The sequence below is a fragment of the Balaenoptera physalus genome, assembly GCF_965194825.1.
Source record: "Balaenoptera physalus genome assembly, chromosome: 1".
NCBI classification, from domain to species: Eukaryota; Metazoa; Chordata; class Mammalia; order Artiodactyla; family Balaenopteridae; genus Balaenoptera; species Balaenoptera physalus.
The window spans coordinates 58168684-58187997 of record NC_138882.1 but is presented as its reverse complement, the minus strand read 5'-3'; the positions used below and the strand labels follow the sequence as shown (position 1 = coordinate 58187997).

At 36.8% G+C, this 19314-nt stretch overlaps 1 protein-coding gene across 22 annotated transcripts in view; it reads left to right on the top strand.

The window, feature by feature from the left end:
- The window catches only part of RABGAP1L (RAB GTPase activating protein 1 like), a 786837-nt gene that overhangs the window by 692103 nt on the left and 75420 nt on the right, over positions 1-19314 (top strand). For 2 of the 22 annotated variants that reach the window (XM_082437231.1, XM_082437223.1), the window contains 3 exons: positions 2144-2332; positions 3309-3518; positions 4691-5436. The exons of 12 other annotated variants lie outside the window; for them this stretch is intronic. In XM_082437231.1, the coding sequence (XP_082293357.1) occupies positions 5326-5436 (111 nt within the window). In that variant the 5' untranslated portion in view covers positions 2144-2332; positions 3309-3518; positions 4691-5325. Of the gene's footprint in view, positions 1-2143; positions 2333-3287; positions 3519-3544; positions 5437-19314 lie in introns of those variants that run through there. 8 more of the 22 variants (XR_014256710.1, XR_014256715.1, XR_014256712.1 and 5 more) reach the window with 7 other exon arrangements.

The following is a 19314-nucleotide window of genomic DNA, read 5'->3' as shown; positions in this document are numbered from 1 at the left end:
TGAGTAAATTTTAAAGATCTTATTGGCTTTATTCAACAGTTCACGAAAGGGCGGCAGCCAATCTAGCAGATAGAAAGGAGCTCCAAGGAGCCGTACAAAATGAAAGGCTTTTATAGGCAGAAGGGAGCAGGAATAAGAAAGTAACATGAGGCAAAAAAGTGGATTGGTTATCACAAGATTACTTTCCTTTAGGGGACAGCAGAGGTCTATCAGGCAGATTACCTAACTAGTGCTGATGAGGTGATTCCTGGTTTAAGATTTCATTTCTGGGAGAGTGGAAACTGTAACTAAGTCTTTGGTGACATGGGGCTTAGCATAAGTGACTCCATGTTGGACCTGTTGTCTTGTTTTTAATAGTTGGCTGTGGATTTCAGAGTTACAAATGAGGTAGAAAGCTGACTTGTTAAAGAGTTGCAGCTACTCTTTCATAGTCTGGAATGTACCTCACCCTCATTCTTTGTAGTGAGATGCAAATGAGGAAGTAAGATACCCAGTGTAACTGTTGAGCAAGTATTTATGTCCCACTGGTTTTTGTTTTCTTAGTTTAACTCTGGGGATTTTTTTTTTTTTTTTTTTAAAGAATAAGTGTTTTCTGAGGTTTTGAATTTGCCTAGCAATTACTAGCAAAGATAGGAAAGATAATGAGCTGAATGGTCGGAATTTGACACGAGAATAATGGTTTTCTTTATTTACCTTTGCATGATTTTAAAGAGAACTAAGATTTTGCTTATTTATCTTTTACTTCATGTTCTTTTTCCTTTGTAAAAACTCAGCATGTTACTGGACTATTCTGAAATCCAAAATATTCTGAAAAGCTTTCTTCTGTTTGATACTTCAGTGGTTTCTCTCTCGTTTTATCTTTTGTTCCGCCACTTAGAGCACTTGGGTTCTGTAATGTGCACTCCTAAGTGTAAAGAGAAACCTACTTGGAATATTGTTTTCCTGTGATTAAGAAAGTAATTGTAGAATTTTGTCTTTCTTAGTGTTCTTTATGTCAATACCATGAACATTTTGTGACAGTCCATTAAAATTGAGTCATGTATACCTCATGAATGTTTATATTGAACTGAATCTATTATATATTAATTGAATCTATAAAGATGTTCCTGAATGATTAGACAAAGACCACTGGGGAACAAAGAACAGTCTCTACAGGGCTTTGCCAGTACATGTGGGGGACATAGACCTTTCTGCCCTCTAGGCCATATTTCTGTCCTGGTGGTTTTGTCTTCCTTTCTGTCTTATCCTGATTTTACGGCTGTTGTGATGAGAATGTTGAACAAGTAGAACCTGAGGCATGGGAAAAAGGGTCCTTACAGCCACTCTTGTGAGGTGAGATCATTTTTTAATGATGTGTGATCATTTTTTAATGTATTGGCTGCTTTGATGGTGGATAAAAAGAATACTACTCCCATAATTAAACTACATTGCTTTGCTGCATTTGGGGAGAACACAGAAATTGAAAAAAGTTCACATCTTATTCAGGCTTCTCTTGATTTTTGTCTTGGCTCTTTCTAAATTTGGCACTTGAGAATAGATGTTCTCTGAAGGCCAGGAATGGTTTATTAGACTCACACTCATTTAGTATGACCCAGGTATGTTTTTGTTAAATAGTAATAATCCTAGAAGAATGGCTGTTGGAACAAATCAGCTAACAGAGTAAAATCTGTGTAAAAAATTTAAAACAGCATTTAAAAATATTTGGAGATATTTTATTTGTTAATTTGTTCTTATTTTAATGAGATCTAGAGAGGCTTTTGAAAATTATTTTGTAGGCAGTTTGGCTTCTGAATAGAAAGACTATAAAGGGTAGCTAATAAAAAGTGTAGCAACTGTCCCCAAATCCTCTTTTAAAAGCAGAAGAGTTGATATTAGAAAATCCAAATTAGGGTACAAAGTAGACTGCATTTGTCGGGACACATTATAGCAACCCTGGGGGGACTTTCTTAACATCTGGGATTACTGTTCACCTTTGTTTTTTATTCTGATAGAGATTAAAAAGGTATTTTCACCTTCAAATCCCCCAATAAGCCTATTTAGTGGAGGGAAATAGGACACACTGCTTTTGACTCTTTCTGAGCACACTGAGCACATGTGAAAACCTCCGATATATTCCATCCCTCTCAATTTACATGACCATGAGGAAACTGAAACCTCCGGAGGTTAAATGACTTGCCCTGGGACAGACAGCTAGATGGTTCCTGCTGGAACTGGAGCCCCTCTGTTGGTTACCACGAGTGCCTTGTTTTCTGCTGCCTGTTTGATACCCAATCCTCTCCTGGTAAATTTTAGCAGCAACTGGTGTTGTCGGCACTTCACGCCTTGATCTCAGGTAATTCCCCACCCCCACGCCTTTTTTCAGTGGAGCTGCACAGTGTGAAGTCGAGGACTGCAGAAGCTCAGGTGGAAACCATTCGGGGAGATCAGTGGGTCTTAGTTCACCGGGAAAAAGGCAAAAGAGTAAGAAAGATGTCTTGCAAGGGAGTGAAGTACTGTATGTAAACATGGCTGTGTACAGTGACTCCTGAAGTTTGGGAGGGTACGATAGCTGTTATTTCTGACACTGGAGAAAACATCTTTAGGAAAAGAGAACACAAAGACAGTTTTTTAAATAGATCATTGGTTTGCAAAAAGTATGCTTTTTGTTGGGAACACAAATATACATTTAACTGTATGACAAAAGGAACATTTGAATTTTTGCATCCCAGACTCTGAAGTATGGAGAAACATTTAAGGGTGACAAAAAATGAAGGATGCCCATCAAACTTAGAGGAGTCCTTGCTCTAGAAAACATATGCACTGTGGCTATGAGAGAGGACCTCTTGGATTTAGGAGTGAATGTTGTTAATAATTAGAAGGCACTGTGGCTAATTAGAAGAGTCTTTTGAAAGTAATAAATCAGAAGCATTTTAAAGATACCTAATTGTTTACCTTAGAACCTGTGTGGAATTCTCAAAGGACTTAATTATTTGAAATTGTTAGCTTTTGTTTTTGTAATTTTAAAACTGTCTTTACAGCCTTTATGTTTCTAAAAGTGTTTTGCACTCTTATAGCCCTGATGCCTTAGAAGTTTTATGAGTTTAACACACAGCACCTAAAATTATTTGATACTGTTTTCCCTGGCCGTTTTTTTTTTCTTGGTTAGGAGTGTTCTTAACCAAGATGATTACCTATTGTTACACCGAATGTGCTCTCCCCGGGTGCATAGGCAACTGCTCAAATGCGGTTATAATTCTTGTTTGCACCTGGGTGGTTGCCAGCAGGGAATAAGGCATTATGGGAAGTAGTTTCTTTACCTTCCACAACAGGTGTCTTTGTCAGTGCACCTGAGTCAGATATCATTGTGGAAGCACTGAGTCACTGGAGCAAAGGAAAATATGAAAGTCAGAGGAATTGCTTTCACAGCTAGAAAATGGTCCTGCAAGATAAATCGGAAACCTTCTGGTGCTAGTGAATGCACGAAGAGATTCACAGTATCCTTTAAAGTACTTCTGAAAAGATAAAAAGGAATTGAAAAGGTATGAACTGCCTGACGCTTTATAATGTCTCCTGATGATCATTTAATTTTTACCTGGTTAGTCAGCGTTAAGATGAATGTGCTGGAAGAATTTTTAAGGAAAATAATGCTTAAAAGGCAGAGCTGCATTGTAGGGAAAAAATGAAGTGAAAATGCTTTACCAGCTCCAACAAGGGTCAAACTCAGTTTGAAGCTGTTTTAATCTTGAGGATTTATTTAAAGTATTGCATTTTCTGTTTAAATAAGCCTATTAGTCTTGCTTGTGTTTCCTAGCAATAAGGTGTTTTCCCCCTTCCGTGTATGTGTGTGTGCGTGTGTGTGTGCGCGTTTGTAATCTAGAGTGCTATAGTATTGCAAAACTCTTCTAATCACATTTAAATGGACCCAGGTACTATTTAAGTAATCATGTTCATCTAGGTGGAAATACTTTAGAAAAACAAGGAAAAATAGACACTATAAATTTCATTCCAAGTTTTGTTTTCTGAAAAGCAGACTTAGACAACGTAATACTGCTATTGGTAATTAGGACTAAAAGTTCCAAACAGTATCTGTATTTGATTGTAGACAAACATTGCCAAACTGATTTCTAATTCTAATAAATAATATTTCTCTTGGTACTGCAGTGTCATAATCTATAAAAAGCAGAGAAGATAATAGCTTAATTAGAAATACTGGAAAGACAACTTTTGGTGGAGCTTTATCTGTCCTCCCCCCCTTTTTTATTTGCTTAATACTTTTCCCATGGAAATTAGCATACATTATATTTCCTGGTGATTTAGGCAACCTTGTAATGATAATTATGGGCAGCTTTCACATTTTTCATCAGGGCACATTGAGGTTCATTTATGGTCTCCGGCTGTACTTTAAAAAAAATGCTTCTGGTGGCTAAGGCACGAATAGTTCATTACTATCTGCCAATTTGGGTAATTAAAAGAAACCTCTAAGCTTAAAAATAGAGACCAAGAGAACATCTATCTCTGGGAGAAAAATAATCAGTTTAGAAATGAGAACCTTGTGTTGCTTTCAGAATAACAGCAAAAAACTAAGCTCTCAATATCAAGAATTCTGTTTAAAATAGTCATGTTTTTTTAAGTGGGAGAAGAGGAAATGGTTATTCACTGATATTGCAGTCCCTGTTTCATTTTTATATTTTGGTACTTTTTTTCTTAACAGAAATACTCAGAGGGAAAAAAGAACCCCTTTTTTTTTTTTTTTCGTACTTCAGGAGATAATTTTTAACTGCACCAAGAATTCTATAAATTCTGAAAAACTAAAGGCTGCCATCTATTTTCTATGAATGTGAAAAATAAGCAGTAAGAAAATCCACTTCTCCTCCAAGAAGAAGAATCTTGATGTAATACTGAAGTAAGAAGATAAACGAAAAAAATTTCTAATTATCAAGACCATAACAATAAATCAAGTTTTGTGTTTTTTGGTTTTTGTTTTTCATTTTTGCTCTAGGATATTTCCACATAGGAGACTTTTATTTCTCTCTTTGAAGTCTAAAGAAGATTTCCAAAAACTGAATTTTCCCAGATGCTCTGTTAAGAATGCAGAAGGTGTTTGTTTATAGTGTATACTTCCTCCATAGATAAGAGACCTCTCTCAGTTTTCTACTGGGGATGAATTGCTAGACAAGCCTATGATAGCAGCTGCTTTTTTTTTCTCCTTCTGGAATTTTGACACTCCACCCCCTCAAACTCAGGTGGGTGTGTGCGTTGGCACTGAGCTGCAATAGGATTTTCCCTTGGATAGTCTGGTCTGTAGCTGGGGCAGCAGCTGCTGCTGTGGAAAGGCCAGCTGGCAAGATGATGGAAGAAATCTCCATTATGGTAGCCTATGACGCCCATGTTTTCAGCCAGCTGCACGATGAAGACTTCCTCACTAGTCTGGTGGCCATCAGCAAGCCCAGGTCTATGGTAGGTGGGGCCTTGCACACTACTCTGGGGCTCTTTTTTCTTTTCTAATATGATAGTTATACTCCTGTAGCAATTGAAGCATAACTTCCTGGGAATTAAAATAGAAGTATTGCTGTTGGCGTTGTTACAGCTACAACAAGGTCTACAGGTTTTCAAGGATTTATTTACATAACTAAACACTATTATATCTTAATAGTACATTTAAAAGTGTCCTAGGAGTAACACTTAGGTTAATGCTTTCTTATGTAGTGAGGTTGAGAGGAGTTTTATAGTGCCAAACATAAATATGTCCCACATGTTTGCCTTGTATGTATGTGTATGATTATTAGGTGAAGGCTACCTACATTTACACACGTATAATTCAGTCTTTCTGGTGTGGAGCATTTTTACCAGTGGGCCATAACATAGACATTAAGAATTGAACTATCTAAAAATCAAATAACTCTCAGAGTCTTTACATTATTACTAAGAACTATTATGAGTATAATTTTAGTTGGGATTTGTAAATTTTTTTTTAACCATTCTCCAAGAGTCTTAGTTTGTATGTCCTGGCATAATAGAAAAACGAAGTCCTTGTGAGTGTTTGTTATTTCTTCTCTGTAGATGTCATCCTTATAATGGCTATTGATCCATACCTTTTAACAAACTTTCATAACTATTGTTGTAGTAACCTCTTATTTATTATATTCAGTAGTACTCATCACAAGCAACAGAATGAACAAATATATCATAACGATTACCTTACTAGTATGAAATCCTAATTCTCTATTTTAAGACATGGGAACCTTAAACATAATATGGCAATTTCTTCAAAAAATATATTGTAATGAAAAAAAAAGGGTGGGGGGGAACTCATAGGTTGATTTAAAAAGACTTAAGGGTTATATCAGCCTGATGCAGTGTACTGACATTGTTTCAATGCTGATTGGAACACACCATAAAAAAATCTATAAGATAATCAGGGAAAATTTGACCACTAATTAGGTATTTAGTGATATTAGAATTATTCAATTTTTGTGTATGCAGTAATATTTTGATTATGTTTAAAATGTTGATTTAGAGAGATTTATGGATATAGTTAATGATGATGATTAAGATAGGTAGGGATAGTTAATGTCTGCAAAGATTCAAAATAATCTAGTAGAGGGGTTGGTGATGTGGGTGAACTAAATAAATATGTGTTGATAATTGTTGAAACAGAAGATGAGTACACAGGGATTCATTACACTCCCTCCTTTTGTAGATGTTTATAGCTGCAGTTTAAAAGAATCAGCTGGACAAAAAAAAGCAAAAGCAAAACAAATACAAAACCATAATATACTTCTGTAAGTGTTCATCAATAAAGAAATATCCAGCCTATTGCATTCTTTTCCTATTTAATATAATTTCTATTTTTATAATTATATATACTATATGGAGATTGTTGCCAATTTTTAGTTAACCATAAATATTACTATATATACCAAGTCAGGATAGGTTAGTTCACAGTTGTGGATAATCTTTAAGCTTCATTTTAGCCATTAATTTTGCAATATTCCATCATGAAAACTTAACCAAAGAATTCAGAATTCTATTTCACTTTTTTCTGATGGTCCTATCAAGATCTTCTTAAGGGGTCTGAGCTGAGTCTTCAAAACCTCATAGGAATTTTCCAGGCCAGGAGGGAGAAGAAACAAAAACAGGGAGATGTAAAGTGACACAGTGTAGAGGACAGAGGAGCTTGAAGAGGTAGGCAGTGAGCGGGTCCTGGAGAGCGTCATGTGCTCTCAATAAATACAAGACGTTGTGGGGTGTGCAGGGTGTGTGCTCACACATGTACAGGAGACAGGAAGAGAGAAAATGAATGAATGAATGAATATTAATATGCTTACCAGGGAACATTCTTCCATATTCTACATACTGATATATGTTACACCTTGATGCAATTCCAGCTCCCCCAAAGGGGATTTAGCCCTGGAGTTTATTTGATATGAAATTTGGTCACTAATATGGAAAGTCTCAGAGGTGTGATAAGGACACAAAATACTGCTCTGTACACCAAACTTTTAAATAGTATAGACGTTCGGGTGTTCAATTTAATTGCAGAACTTTCTGGAGATACTGAGTTTTCTTTATCAGATTTGAAATTTGAAATAGTTTATTTACTGGTAACAGCTTTTGGAGGTGGTATTTGGTTTTAGTTTATCTGGGAAAGTTATACTAAAATTGTGGTAAGATAAAATATTTATCATTTGCTTTTGATTCCGTATTGAATTTTTTGCTTTGAGATGAACCCTTTAAATTGTATGAAAGAGATAAATACTCAGATTTTCTATAATATAAAATAAATTGCTTCTCAATATGATTTATTACTATACTGCAAAGCAAATTATATTCTTGCTAACATATAAAATCCCCTGGGTTTAGGTTGACTATTGCAAGGGTATTTAGAAACTTTCTTAGTCCAGAATTAATTAAATATCTTTCTGTAATTGGACTTTGTTTCATAATAAGAGTTATCTTGATTCCTTAAATGGTAGAAATCCCAGTAAGTACAGTGTTTTTGGTGTGGACACTGAATCTTTTCATGTTCATAAGTAGCTCTGTGGCTTTCTGACTTTTTTTTTTAATAAATTTATTTATTTTGTATTTTTATTTTTGGCTGCATTGGGTCTTTGTTGCTGCGTGCGGGCTTTCTCAGGTTGCGGTGAGCAGGGGCTACTGTTCATTTGGGTGCGCGGGCTTCTCATTGCAGTGGCTTCTCTTGTTGTGGAGCACGGGCTCTAGGCGCTTGGGCTTCAGTAGTTGTGGCATGCAGGCTCAGTAGTTGTGGCACGCGAGCTCTAGAGCGCAGGCTCAGTAGTTGTGGCACACGGGCTTAGTTGCTCCGCAACATGTGGGAACTTCCCGGACCAGGGCGCGAACCCATGTCCCCTGCATTGGTAGGTGGATTCTTAACCACTGCGCCACCAGGGAAGCCCTTTCTGACATTTTTGATGGAGACACATAGTGAAATATATAAGACACTGTACACACAAGACTAAAAGAAAATTTGACTAAACCAGGTGATGTATTCAAGGTTTTTCTTCCGCTCTGTTATATTTAATTGTTTAAAGGCTAGTTGTGAGCAACCATTAATTTCAGAAATGTCTCGATTCACACTTTGAAAAATATGGCTATATCCTATTGATCCTTTAAAAATGAATGATATTGCAGGAAAATCACAGATCCCTTTATACAAGTCCTTTTCATAAATGACAGATAAGAAAAAGGATAAGGAAGCCAAGCATAACTTCTCTTATCATCCAGATCATCCACACACACAACAAAAGATTACGTGGATCAGTACTGTATTTGCTAAGATAAAGTAAACAAAAGCCTAGAGTCACCACTAGCAGAACTTAACAACTTTTAAACTACAGCATGAATAAGTTGGTATGTAAGGTGAAAATCCAGTCTAATCGAAATGACTCAAGCATTGATAAAGCTGCCTCATTGGACGCAGTATTCTTGCCTTTCCTTAAATCCAACAGACTACTTTTTCTTTGGTTGTTCACAGGCTTTGGTTGTTAACTCTTGCATTGTGAGACAAAACTGTACCCCTCCCCTCAATCCTTCCCTTAGCACAAGTGCTCACACAAGGAATAATAAGTGAAGGAGGGAGTCTCTGAAGTTTTCCTGTCAGGACCTTCTGTCTCCTAGTGGAATGGCCAGCATTCCTCTCTACCACCTCCACCACTTCTAATTATTTTTGTATCTGACTAGTATAAATAAAGGGAAAAGATCACACCTGTTACATTTATTATGTGTTCCAAAAGAAAGCTTTGAATATGTATTTAAATTCAGAATATTCAATTTAATGTTTAAACAGTGAGTAAGCCTAATAACCAATGCATACTCTGTCAAGCTTGAATATTTCATGTTAAATGTTAATTTATTTTCTACTGAATTATTTCAACTTTTTAATCTATAAAGTGGTTATGAAGGGAACATTGCTTTCCGATGTATGTTAGTAGAGGCCAGTATGTAATATTACAAACATTTTTGGGTTATTGCAAGTGCTGGGTATAAATACAATATCCCTTCCCCCAAAGACCTCACGGTAAAATAAAAGAGAAGCAAAATCAGTATTTATGGGGGTGATATTTACTATTTTAGGGTAGAACGAAGTGGAGAATAATTACCACTGATTGAACAGTGTGGAGGCAGAATTCCAAAGCGGGTGGAAGCAATTGAGTGAGGCTGTGAAGGCTGATCAGGTGTTTGCCAGTGAGTAGAAAGTAGTAAGACCTTTCTGAGCAGGGCGAACAGCTTGTGCAGAGGCCAAGAAGTTAACTATTTCAGAGGCTTTAAAGTTACAGTTCTCAGTTCAAATTTTACATCTGTTACTTACTGGTAAATTACTTCATTTCTCTAAGATTCAGTTTCCTCATCTGATAAAGGAGGGATATAGTAGCATTACATCACTAGATTACTTCAAGGATTAAATGAGAGCACTTGTATTTAGCACAGTGAAAGCTCTTACTGTCTTCCCTTGTAACTGTCTGGAGAAGGCCTAGAGGAAAGAGTAGGGTGAGTAGCTAAGGTATCACAGGGATGCGGAAGAAGGCAGGGGGTGGGATGGACGAAATGGACTCGTTGGGTAACCCTGGCTAATTGCTTTGTTTGATTAGGGAATCACTATCAGGATATCAGTCCTACAGGAAACTTGAAGCCTTTTGCCATGAAGATGGTGTAGAGCAGCAGTCCCCAACCTTTTTGGCCCCAGGGACCGGTTTCGGGGAAGACAGTTTTTCCACGGGGAGGGGCTTGGGGGGTGGGTGGCGGTTCAGTGGTTCAGGCGGTAATGCGAGTGATGGGGGGTACCGCAGATGAAGCTTCCCTCTTCGCCTGCCGCTGACCTCCTGCTGTGCGGCCCGGTTCCTAACAGGCTGCGGACCGCTACTGGTCCACAGCCCTGGGGTTGGCGACGTTGGTTTGGGGGTGTAGAGGGTCTTAGGTTTGAGCCTCAGGATGGTGAGAATGCAATGTGGAGTTAATAAGAGGGCTTTATATGGGCCAAACCATCTGCTGAGTAGATATATCAATTGCTACAGTAATAGGAAGTAATGGACTGACGGGGGCCGCATTGCGTGCGGAAAAAACATTCTAAAGGGCATTACCTGCTGTAATGCCCTTTAAAAATTGAGTTGACAGGAGTCTGGACTTCTTGACACTTTGACAGTAGCAGTGTGAATAAAGAAATTAGTCCACACATGATGGTTAGTTCTTGCAGTGGATAGGTACAGTAGTATTCCTTAGGAAGAGGCAAGCAGCTGATCTATACAAGAAGAGTAAATGATTGAGACAAGTTGAAAATTACTGTAAGCTTTCCACCTTATAAAATTGGAAAGACTGTTGTTGTGTCAGCTTGAATGGGAAAGTTGGATATCAAGCATGTAATGGAGAAAAGATGGCCCATTTTGGCTTTATTATGTTTCACATCTTGAAATTCTAGATCACAGCATCACTGTAAGAGACTTGGTTGTTCGGTGGTTTGTCCATTAACAAAAACTGTTTACCCAGACTAACACATGTTTATACTCTATTAGCACTGGATATATGTTCTTAATGGACAGATACCAAAATAGCAGCACTGTGCAGTAAAGGAAGGGAGCTCTTCAGGGAGCTGCAGTTTCTCTGTTGTGTAACTGGGAGATGAGGGTAAGCTTTCTGAAATTACTTCCTTCTTATTGGGTTGGCACATAGATTTCATCTAGCATGCCAAATTAAAAAAAACAGAAAAAATTCAGAGCAATTCCTTGTGCCAGAGACGGAGAAAACAATGAAATCAGTAGTTATTTCTAAATCTTCACTGTATATACAAAAATATTGATTAAAATAAAGCATTGCAACACCAATTGACTCATCCATATTTTTAAAAAATGTTATTATCTGAATATTTTACATTCTCATTATTATTTAAGTGAACATATTTTGGTAGTATTTCATCAACTTCAGTTTAGCAGAAGGAGCCAAATCATCCCTCATGTGGTTTATCAGTTTTGATATGAGTTAAGGTTCTTATGGTTGCAAGTAATAAAATCTTGAGCTATCTTAAACAAGGAAGGGAATTTATCATGTGGGCACCAGGTTGTGTTCCTTTAAACACAAGGGCAGGAGTTCAGCAGAGCAGGTACTAGACTGATGCTGGCAAACATTCTCAATATCTCATGCCATCTAATTAACTTCTCTCTTTGCATCTACTTTATCTCTTTCCCCAAGTTCTCTGCTTCTTCAATCCCATGGCTGAATATGGCTGCCATACAGCATTCAGATTTATAGTTCTGTCATTTGCAGAGTTCAGTTGCTACCCATGAATCACCACTGTAGATTCTTCAGAGAAAAATCTGAGTGTTAAGGGAGGTGACGTAGTATAGAGTGGAGCCCAGGAGCACAGACCCTGGAGCCAAACTGTCTGGGTCAAATCCCACCTCACCTCCAACTAGCTCATTCACTTTGGGCAGGTTACTTGACCTCTCTGAGTTTCATTTTTCTCATCTGTGAAATTGGAAGCATATTAGAAGCGCCTTATAGGATTAAGTCAGTTAATACATTAAAGCACTTAAGAATACCCAGCACATAGTAAGAGGTATATGTATATAAGTTGATATAACTCCAAACTGATTCTTCCTTTACAAAATCATGAAATAAAAGATTAACATTTAGCAAGACTTTATAAATTCACTATCTAAAGATCATTTAGGTTGTTTTGCTATTAAATGTGAAATTATTAAACCAGCTTCTATGATAATAATTAGAACTCTTCTGCATTTAATCTTGTTTCAGATGTTGAGAAATAATCTTTCTATACTTGATTCTGGGAGTGGGGCTGATTAGAGTCAATTCAAAATATTTTTTTCGGAAGGTGTTATAGGAGCAGTTGACATGAAACATATAATACATAAAATTTTTGTTTTATAAAATCATAGCTTGTCTACAATGACTGAAAAATCTTATTCTAGTTTTTTGTTTGTTTTAGCACCCATATTCGCATTTGGTTTAGTAATTAATCCAAAATATTCATTGATCTGCTCCTGTGTGCTATGCTGTATTTTTGGCCCTGAGAATCTAGGTGTGAGGAAGAAAGACCTGTATCAATTGCGAATCTTATACTATTTGGAGGAGAGGTAAGACATGAATATTAGCTAATGATATCACTTATCAGCCAGTGATAAGTGTTATGCAGAGACTTAAAATGGAGTGATGTAATTAAAGTCTTTAATTGGAGGCTTTATGTTGGGTAATCAGTGAGTACCTCACTGGTGTCATTTGAGATCTGAATGACATCCAAAGGAAAATAAGGAAAAAAGAGTAGCTCAGGCAGAGGAAATCTCTGAGAGAAAGGCCCCAAAGTGGTACAGAGCTTGCTATATTAGCAAAACAGTAGGATCAGTGTGGTTAGAGCACCATGTGCCAAGGGTAGACAGTGGTAAGAAATGAGGCTGGGGAAGGAGTTGGGGGTCAGGTTATGACGTAGGGCTTTGTAAGTCAGAAGAAGGAATTGAGGTTTTATTCCTTATATCATGGCCTGTATTCATGTCTAATGAATCAGATTTTAGACTTGGCTAACAGAAATTTTAAATGATGATTAAATTATTAGGGAAGCCAGTATTACATCAAAAACTCACCACAGAAACTAACACACCACTGTAAAGCAATTATACTCTAATAAAGATGTTTAAAATAAATAAATAAAAATTTTAAGACACTGCTAGAACCCAAAGCAAAATGTTCATGGAAATCCATCGGTGGATTCAGGCATATGCTAGTTTTAATTCTCATTTACGCTGCCCTGTGATTACTCATCTGGAAAAAATGAAATGACCCAGTTGTCAAAATCAAGAAAGAGTTTTTCAAAACCAAAGAAAAAAATAAACATGAGGCAGAGATCTTTTCAGGAAAAAAACCCCCAAAAACTCACCACAGTGCTCAAGCTCAATATGAAATCGAATTGTAGCATTCAAATTCAATGCAAGGACTACAGGCTGGTTTATGAACGGGATTTGCAACAAAACAAACAAAAATAACACCGTTGCTCTGATTATTGTAATGCCCACAATAGAATTTCTAACAAGCTGAAATATTGAAGAAACCCTCTTATCTGACACAGCCAGGCCTGTAGTTGGTTGGTTAACAGAAAATGTTGGTTTAGGTGAAGCATTAAAAATAGTACATACTAACTCACATAAACATTTATTTTAATTTAAAACGTAAATACATATTTATTATCAATTTTGTTATAGGGTCCTTGTGCCTTTGAATAGGAGTTCTGAAATACATAATGCTTTGTCATTTCAGTTTCCTGAAGAGAGGCAATAAATTAATAAACTCATGAAGCAATCTAAAGCAAACTTTACAGTTTTTTTATAACTATTTTTACCTCTTCCATGGTGGCACTGCCACCATTTAATGTGACAGTGGCTTTTGTATTTAACCAGTCATCTTTGTTGTCTGTCCAAATAGCTCAACTTAGTTTTTATAGAAATAGCAGTTCAGTTTCTTTTCATATTCATTTTATTATGATCATAAACATGTTTGGGAATCAGTGCAATTAACTCTTTTTTAAGCATAAATTCAGTTGTGGGAACAGCCTAGTAGCCACAGGAGTTCAGCATGCCCAGAGTATCAGATTTCTTTGATAGAGAGAACCGAGAGCATTAGTTAGTCAGTCGAGGTTTTTAAAGAGTATTATTTATCATATATTCTTAGTCAGATATTGCTGCATAGCAAACGACCATAAATCTTGGTGGTGGCAGATAATAATAGGCATGTATCTTTTGCCTTATGAGTCTTTGGGTGGCAACATTTGGCAGAACATGGCTGGGCATACTTGGGCATGGCTGAGCTTACTCGGCTCAGGACCCAGATTTGGTTAGATCTGTTGTTCCACACCTGTCACTCTTCTGAGACCAGCAGGCTCTCTGGAGTATGCTCTTTTCATGACAGAGTTTAGAAGTTCCTAGCATGGTCATTGGGAACATTTGATGGCTCTTAAAGGCCTAAGCTTAGAGCTAGCACACTTTGATTTTTGTCCGTGTTCCATTGGCCAAAGCAAGTCAAAAGGCCACTTCCAACATAGTGCGGCAGGAAAGTATACCCCATCTTAGAGGCTGGAGGAGAGGAAAACCAAATATTTGCTGAACAATCATCCACCACATGTATAATAATTGACTTTTGATGTAATCATCATGGTTAGGCTAGCTATCTAAAATATATAAACACTGTGTTTCTCAACAGCATGCATAGTTTATATTCACCAAAGCTGTATATCCACAGATTTGTCATCAGAAAATGACATATACGCATTGAAAATACAGTAAAACCTGATTGAAATTCAAGCTTAGCAAACACTCTATTACCCTTTTTCACTTTTCTTGGAACTTTGAAGTGGATCAGTACTCTTCTTTCCTGTCCCTCCCAAACATGATTAAAAACAGAAATCTCTTTTCTCCAGTGAGATTCCTTGTGTGCCAACCATGGAATTGCTGGCATTGTTATTCCAACCTTTATAGCTCAGGGATTTTTAGCAGTTTTGTGGTCATGGTCTCCTTTTGCAGTTTGGTTAAGTCTATGGACCCCTTATCAGAAAACTTTTTAAATGCATAAAATACACTAAATTAAAGGAAACCAATTATATTGAAATATAGGTATCAAAATAGAGAAAAATAAGATTTTTGAACATTGAGATATAACATTATATTGGTTTCAGGGGTACAACGTAATAGCTCTACATATGTATATATTGCAAAATGATCAAAATAAGTCTAGTTAACTACACGTAGTTTATTTCTTTGTGATGAGAACTTTTAAGATCTACCCTTTTAACAACTTTCAAATATACAATAGAGTATTATTAACTAAAGTTAATGTTTCAACCCCAGGATTTATTTTATTCACAGGACTTATTTATTTTATAACTGGAAGTTTATGTCTTTGGACCACCTTCACCCATTTTGCCCACTCCCTACCCCCCAAAATCAGATTTATGTTACAGTAATATGTGCTTTTTTTATTAACACACTAAATAACAAGATATGGTAGCAAGCAGAATAACTACTATAATTCTAAAAAAGTCATAAATATAGATAGTATTTTGAGATATATGCAATTACTGTAATGTGAATGAAAATATCTGTAAGGTCTATTGATGACAGAATCACAAATACTGCAGTGGATTGTTGCCTACATTCATGATTTAAAAGAGCTGATAAATTTCAGAGGTTCAGGAAAATAAAAGTATTTTTTCCATCCAAGGTCAAGGACACTGAATTCTCTCCATAATTCCCTAAAATAACATTTAACTTATATTTTCTGAGATATGAAGGTAACTTTTCCTTTCCTTATGGCCACCTAGGAGAAATTTGACCATGCCCGTCAGTTTTTGTCTTCTCCTTCTTGAGTATATAGAAAAATACTTGTGAAACTTGTGTGATTATTTGATTAGTCTCTCATTAACGTGTAACCTCCATGAGAACAGGGCTATGTCTTTTTTTTTTTTTACCATTGTATCTGCAGCCCAGCATTGTGCCTGGTGCATTGTATACTCTCTGTACATATTTAATTGATAGTGTTGGGGGGAAAAAAATGAAGCACTGCATAAGTATAATCATGGTCTGCAGTGGGTAATATGTTTGTGACAATTGGATGCATTCATAAATATCTGTACACATAAGATAGGGAAAGTTATTTTTAAAATCTTTTTATCCTTAGACTTCTATACTAAATTCTTATAAAATTGATTGTAGAATTAGGTTAGAGTCTAGCTGAGTACTTAAATATTAGTTCTTAACTGTTAAAAAATAATGCATTGTTTATTTCTGTTATGACTTATTCAGTGGCTCATTTAACATGCATACCTCCTATGTGCAATGCACTGTGTTACCCTTTAAGGTACCTTCCAAGAGATAACAGTCTAGTTTGGGAGACAGCCATGTAAACAGTTATTATGAAGCAGTGATGTGAGCACTCTTAGAGATGGGTTAGATCCCTGCCTCTCCTTTTGTGTGCCTGTCACATCCCCCACCCTAGGCGCTCACTGAAATGAGATATTCTATCTGCTTTTCTGAGTTGTACCTTGAGGTTCAATGTCCTTGCAGGTTGTTTTTATTTCCCCTCTCTACCTACCACAGCACTTGGCACAAAATATCTGCAGTCCAATATTCTAATGAATAAATGAAGGAGATGATGGAGGAGAGTATGGGAAACAGAGATACTATCAAAAGATGTGAATACTTTTTTTAGCATTTTGATTTTTAAACTTTTACAGTTTTACCTTTTGAATAAGTAGTACATTCACATGGTTTCAAATTTCAGTGAGTATAAAATGGTATCCAGTGAAGTTGTTCGTGTTGTCCCAGTGAAGTTCTTATTGTTCAGAAGTATCCTTCCAGAAATATTTTATGCAAATACAAGCAAATTTGTGTGTATTCTTCCCCTCCCTTTTTACAGAACTTTTGGTGTCCCATTATTTTCCTTACTTTGCTTTTCTCACGTAACAATATGTGTTAGAGATTCTTCTATGTCAGTACATCAAGGATTCCTTATTTATTTGATAGCCGCATAGTATTTCACTATTTTTGTAATATGTTTAACCAACTCCCAATGTATGTGTATGTAGAGTTGTTCCCAGTATTTTGCTGCTACAAACAATGGTGCTGTAAATAATCTTTTTTATGTCATTTCACAAAAGTGTGAGAATATCTATAGGTTCAATTCCTAGGAGTGGAATTGCTAGGTTGAAGGGTGTGTGTATTTGTAATTTTGATATACAGGGCTAAATTGTTCTCCTTAAAAGATGTATCATTTCACCCACCAGCAGTGTATTTCTGTGCCCATTTAAAGATGGAAACTTTTGAGCAACATTCTAAAGAAAAAAAGTAGAAAATTTTCAGGTGGTCACGTGGAGAGGAAGGATGTTCCAGGTAGAGGGAAGAACACTTTCAGAAGCACACGGTAGTGAGAAAAAGGTAGCACGTCTGGAGATTTCATCTTGTTCCATCTGGCTAGCATATGAGAGGAAGGCCAGGAAGTAGTAAAAGAATGGGAGTTGGTTATGAAAGGTTTTGTGTGTTATGCTAAGGGACCAATATTTTTAATTCTAGACAAAGGTTTTGAGTAGGGAAATGATGTACTAAAGTTGATTAATACATATTACAGAAAGAATAGCTGTTTGTATCATTTATTTAAAGTGAAGCATACCAAATAAGTCTATTACCTAAAGATCTTGGAACTTAAAGGTTTTTTTCTCTCATTAATGAGTAAAATAATGTTGATTACACAAAATTTGGAAAATAACATATAAATAAAAACAAAAACAGAAATTACTCAAAATTTTATCACTCAGAGATTCTCTCTATCCAAAGAACTCCTGCGGTCCTTAAAACAATAAAAGAAAATCAATATATGTATTAGGTTAAAAAAGACAGACAGTGAATTCCAAAGACAGCCACTTGTTAAGAGATTCTTGTAATTTCTTCCAGAAAGAAAAGAAAAACTAGTAATTATTCCTGCATAAATCACAGCATAATTGTTAATGTAGGGATATATAATGAAGGCCTTTTCTTAAACATATGGGTGCCTTTTAGAGACGTAAAGAACCATTTTGTTTTTATTTTCTTTAAGGGCCTTACTACAACCTTTGAAATCAGTGGTCCCCAACCTTTTTGGCACCGGGGACCAGTTTCGTGGAAGACAGTTTTTCCACAGACTGTGGGTTGGGGGGCATGGTTCAGGCGGTAATGCGAGCAATGGGGAGTGACGGGGAGCAGCAGATGAAGCTTCACTCACTCCCCCACCACTCACCTCCTACTGTGCAGCCTGGTTCCTAACAGGCCTCGGACCTGTGCCGGTCCTTGGCCCTGGGGTTGGGGACCCCTGTTTTATTTTTTAGAAAATATTAATTAATTAATTTATTTATTTGGTTGCCCTGGGTCTTAGTTGTGGCAGGCAGGCTCCTTAGTTGTGGCACTTGAACTCTTAGTTGCGGCATGCATGTGGGATCTAGTTCCCTGACCAGGGATCGAACCTGGGCCCCCTGCACTGGGAGTGTGGAGTCCCATCCACTGTGCCACCAGGGAAGTCCCTTGGGCACCCCTGTTTTAAATAAATCCTGATTACATGTACTGTTTTTCCTCTTTGTGGCATTTCACTGTCAGGTACTTCTCTAATTAGGATCTCAACGATTATCAGCCGTACAAAACGTGTGGAAGGATGGTAAGTTTCAGAAAGCTGGGGTTCACAGTTCGTACCCAGTAGTCCTCTTGTGGAATAATCCTAGTATTATTAATAGCCAAGTCTTCCACTTGTAGGGTCTGTTGCAACAGTTTGTGGCAGATCCTTTCCACGCTGTTCTTTGAGAATAGGATTTGAGAAACGTCATCTCCAAGTCACTGATGCTCTGTTTAAATGCATGTGTCCTACCAATGCATGCTTCACAAGTACCTTCAAATAATTTTTTCCCTCCTTGATTAGAGCCTAAGAATTATAAAGGGAAGGGGAGGAAGGTCCTAGGTGCATTTACTGAGCTGTCTATTAAAGAACTCCAAGCTGGTAGATTGTGACAATAATTCTGATGTTTTGGGATTCAGTATATCCAAGATAGTGGTAAACCATACATATACACATGTGATAAATGGTGGAATCAGCAAAATCTTTCTTAATCGTTAAAAGGTGACCTTTGGTTAGAAGCCCAAAAGCTCTGCAGTGCCCTCCAACCTAACAGACACACTTACGTTAATTTGATTCCTTCATGTAAAACGATCATTTTTATCGCTCCCGCCTGAAAGGTGCAAATTGCTTTCTCTCTTGGGTGTAGGCTGTTCAGCTTTCTTCTTATTAAAGAGACACAAGATTTATGTC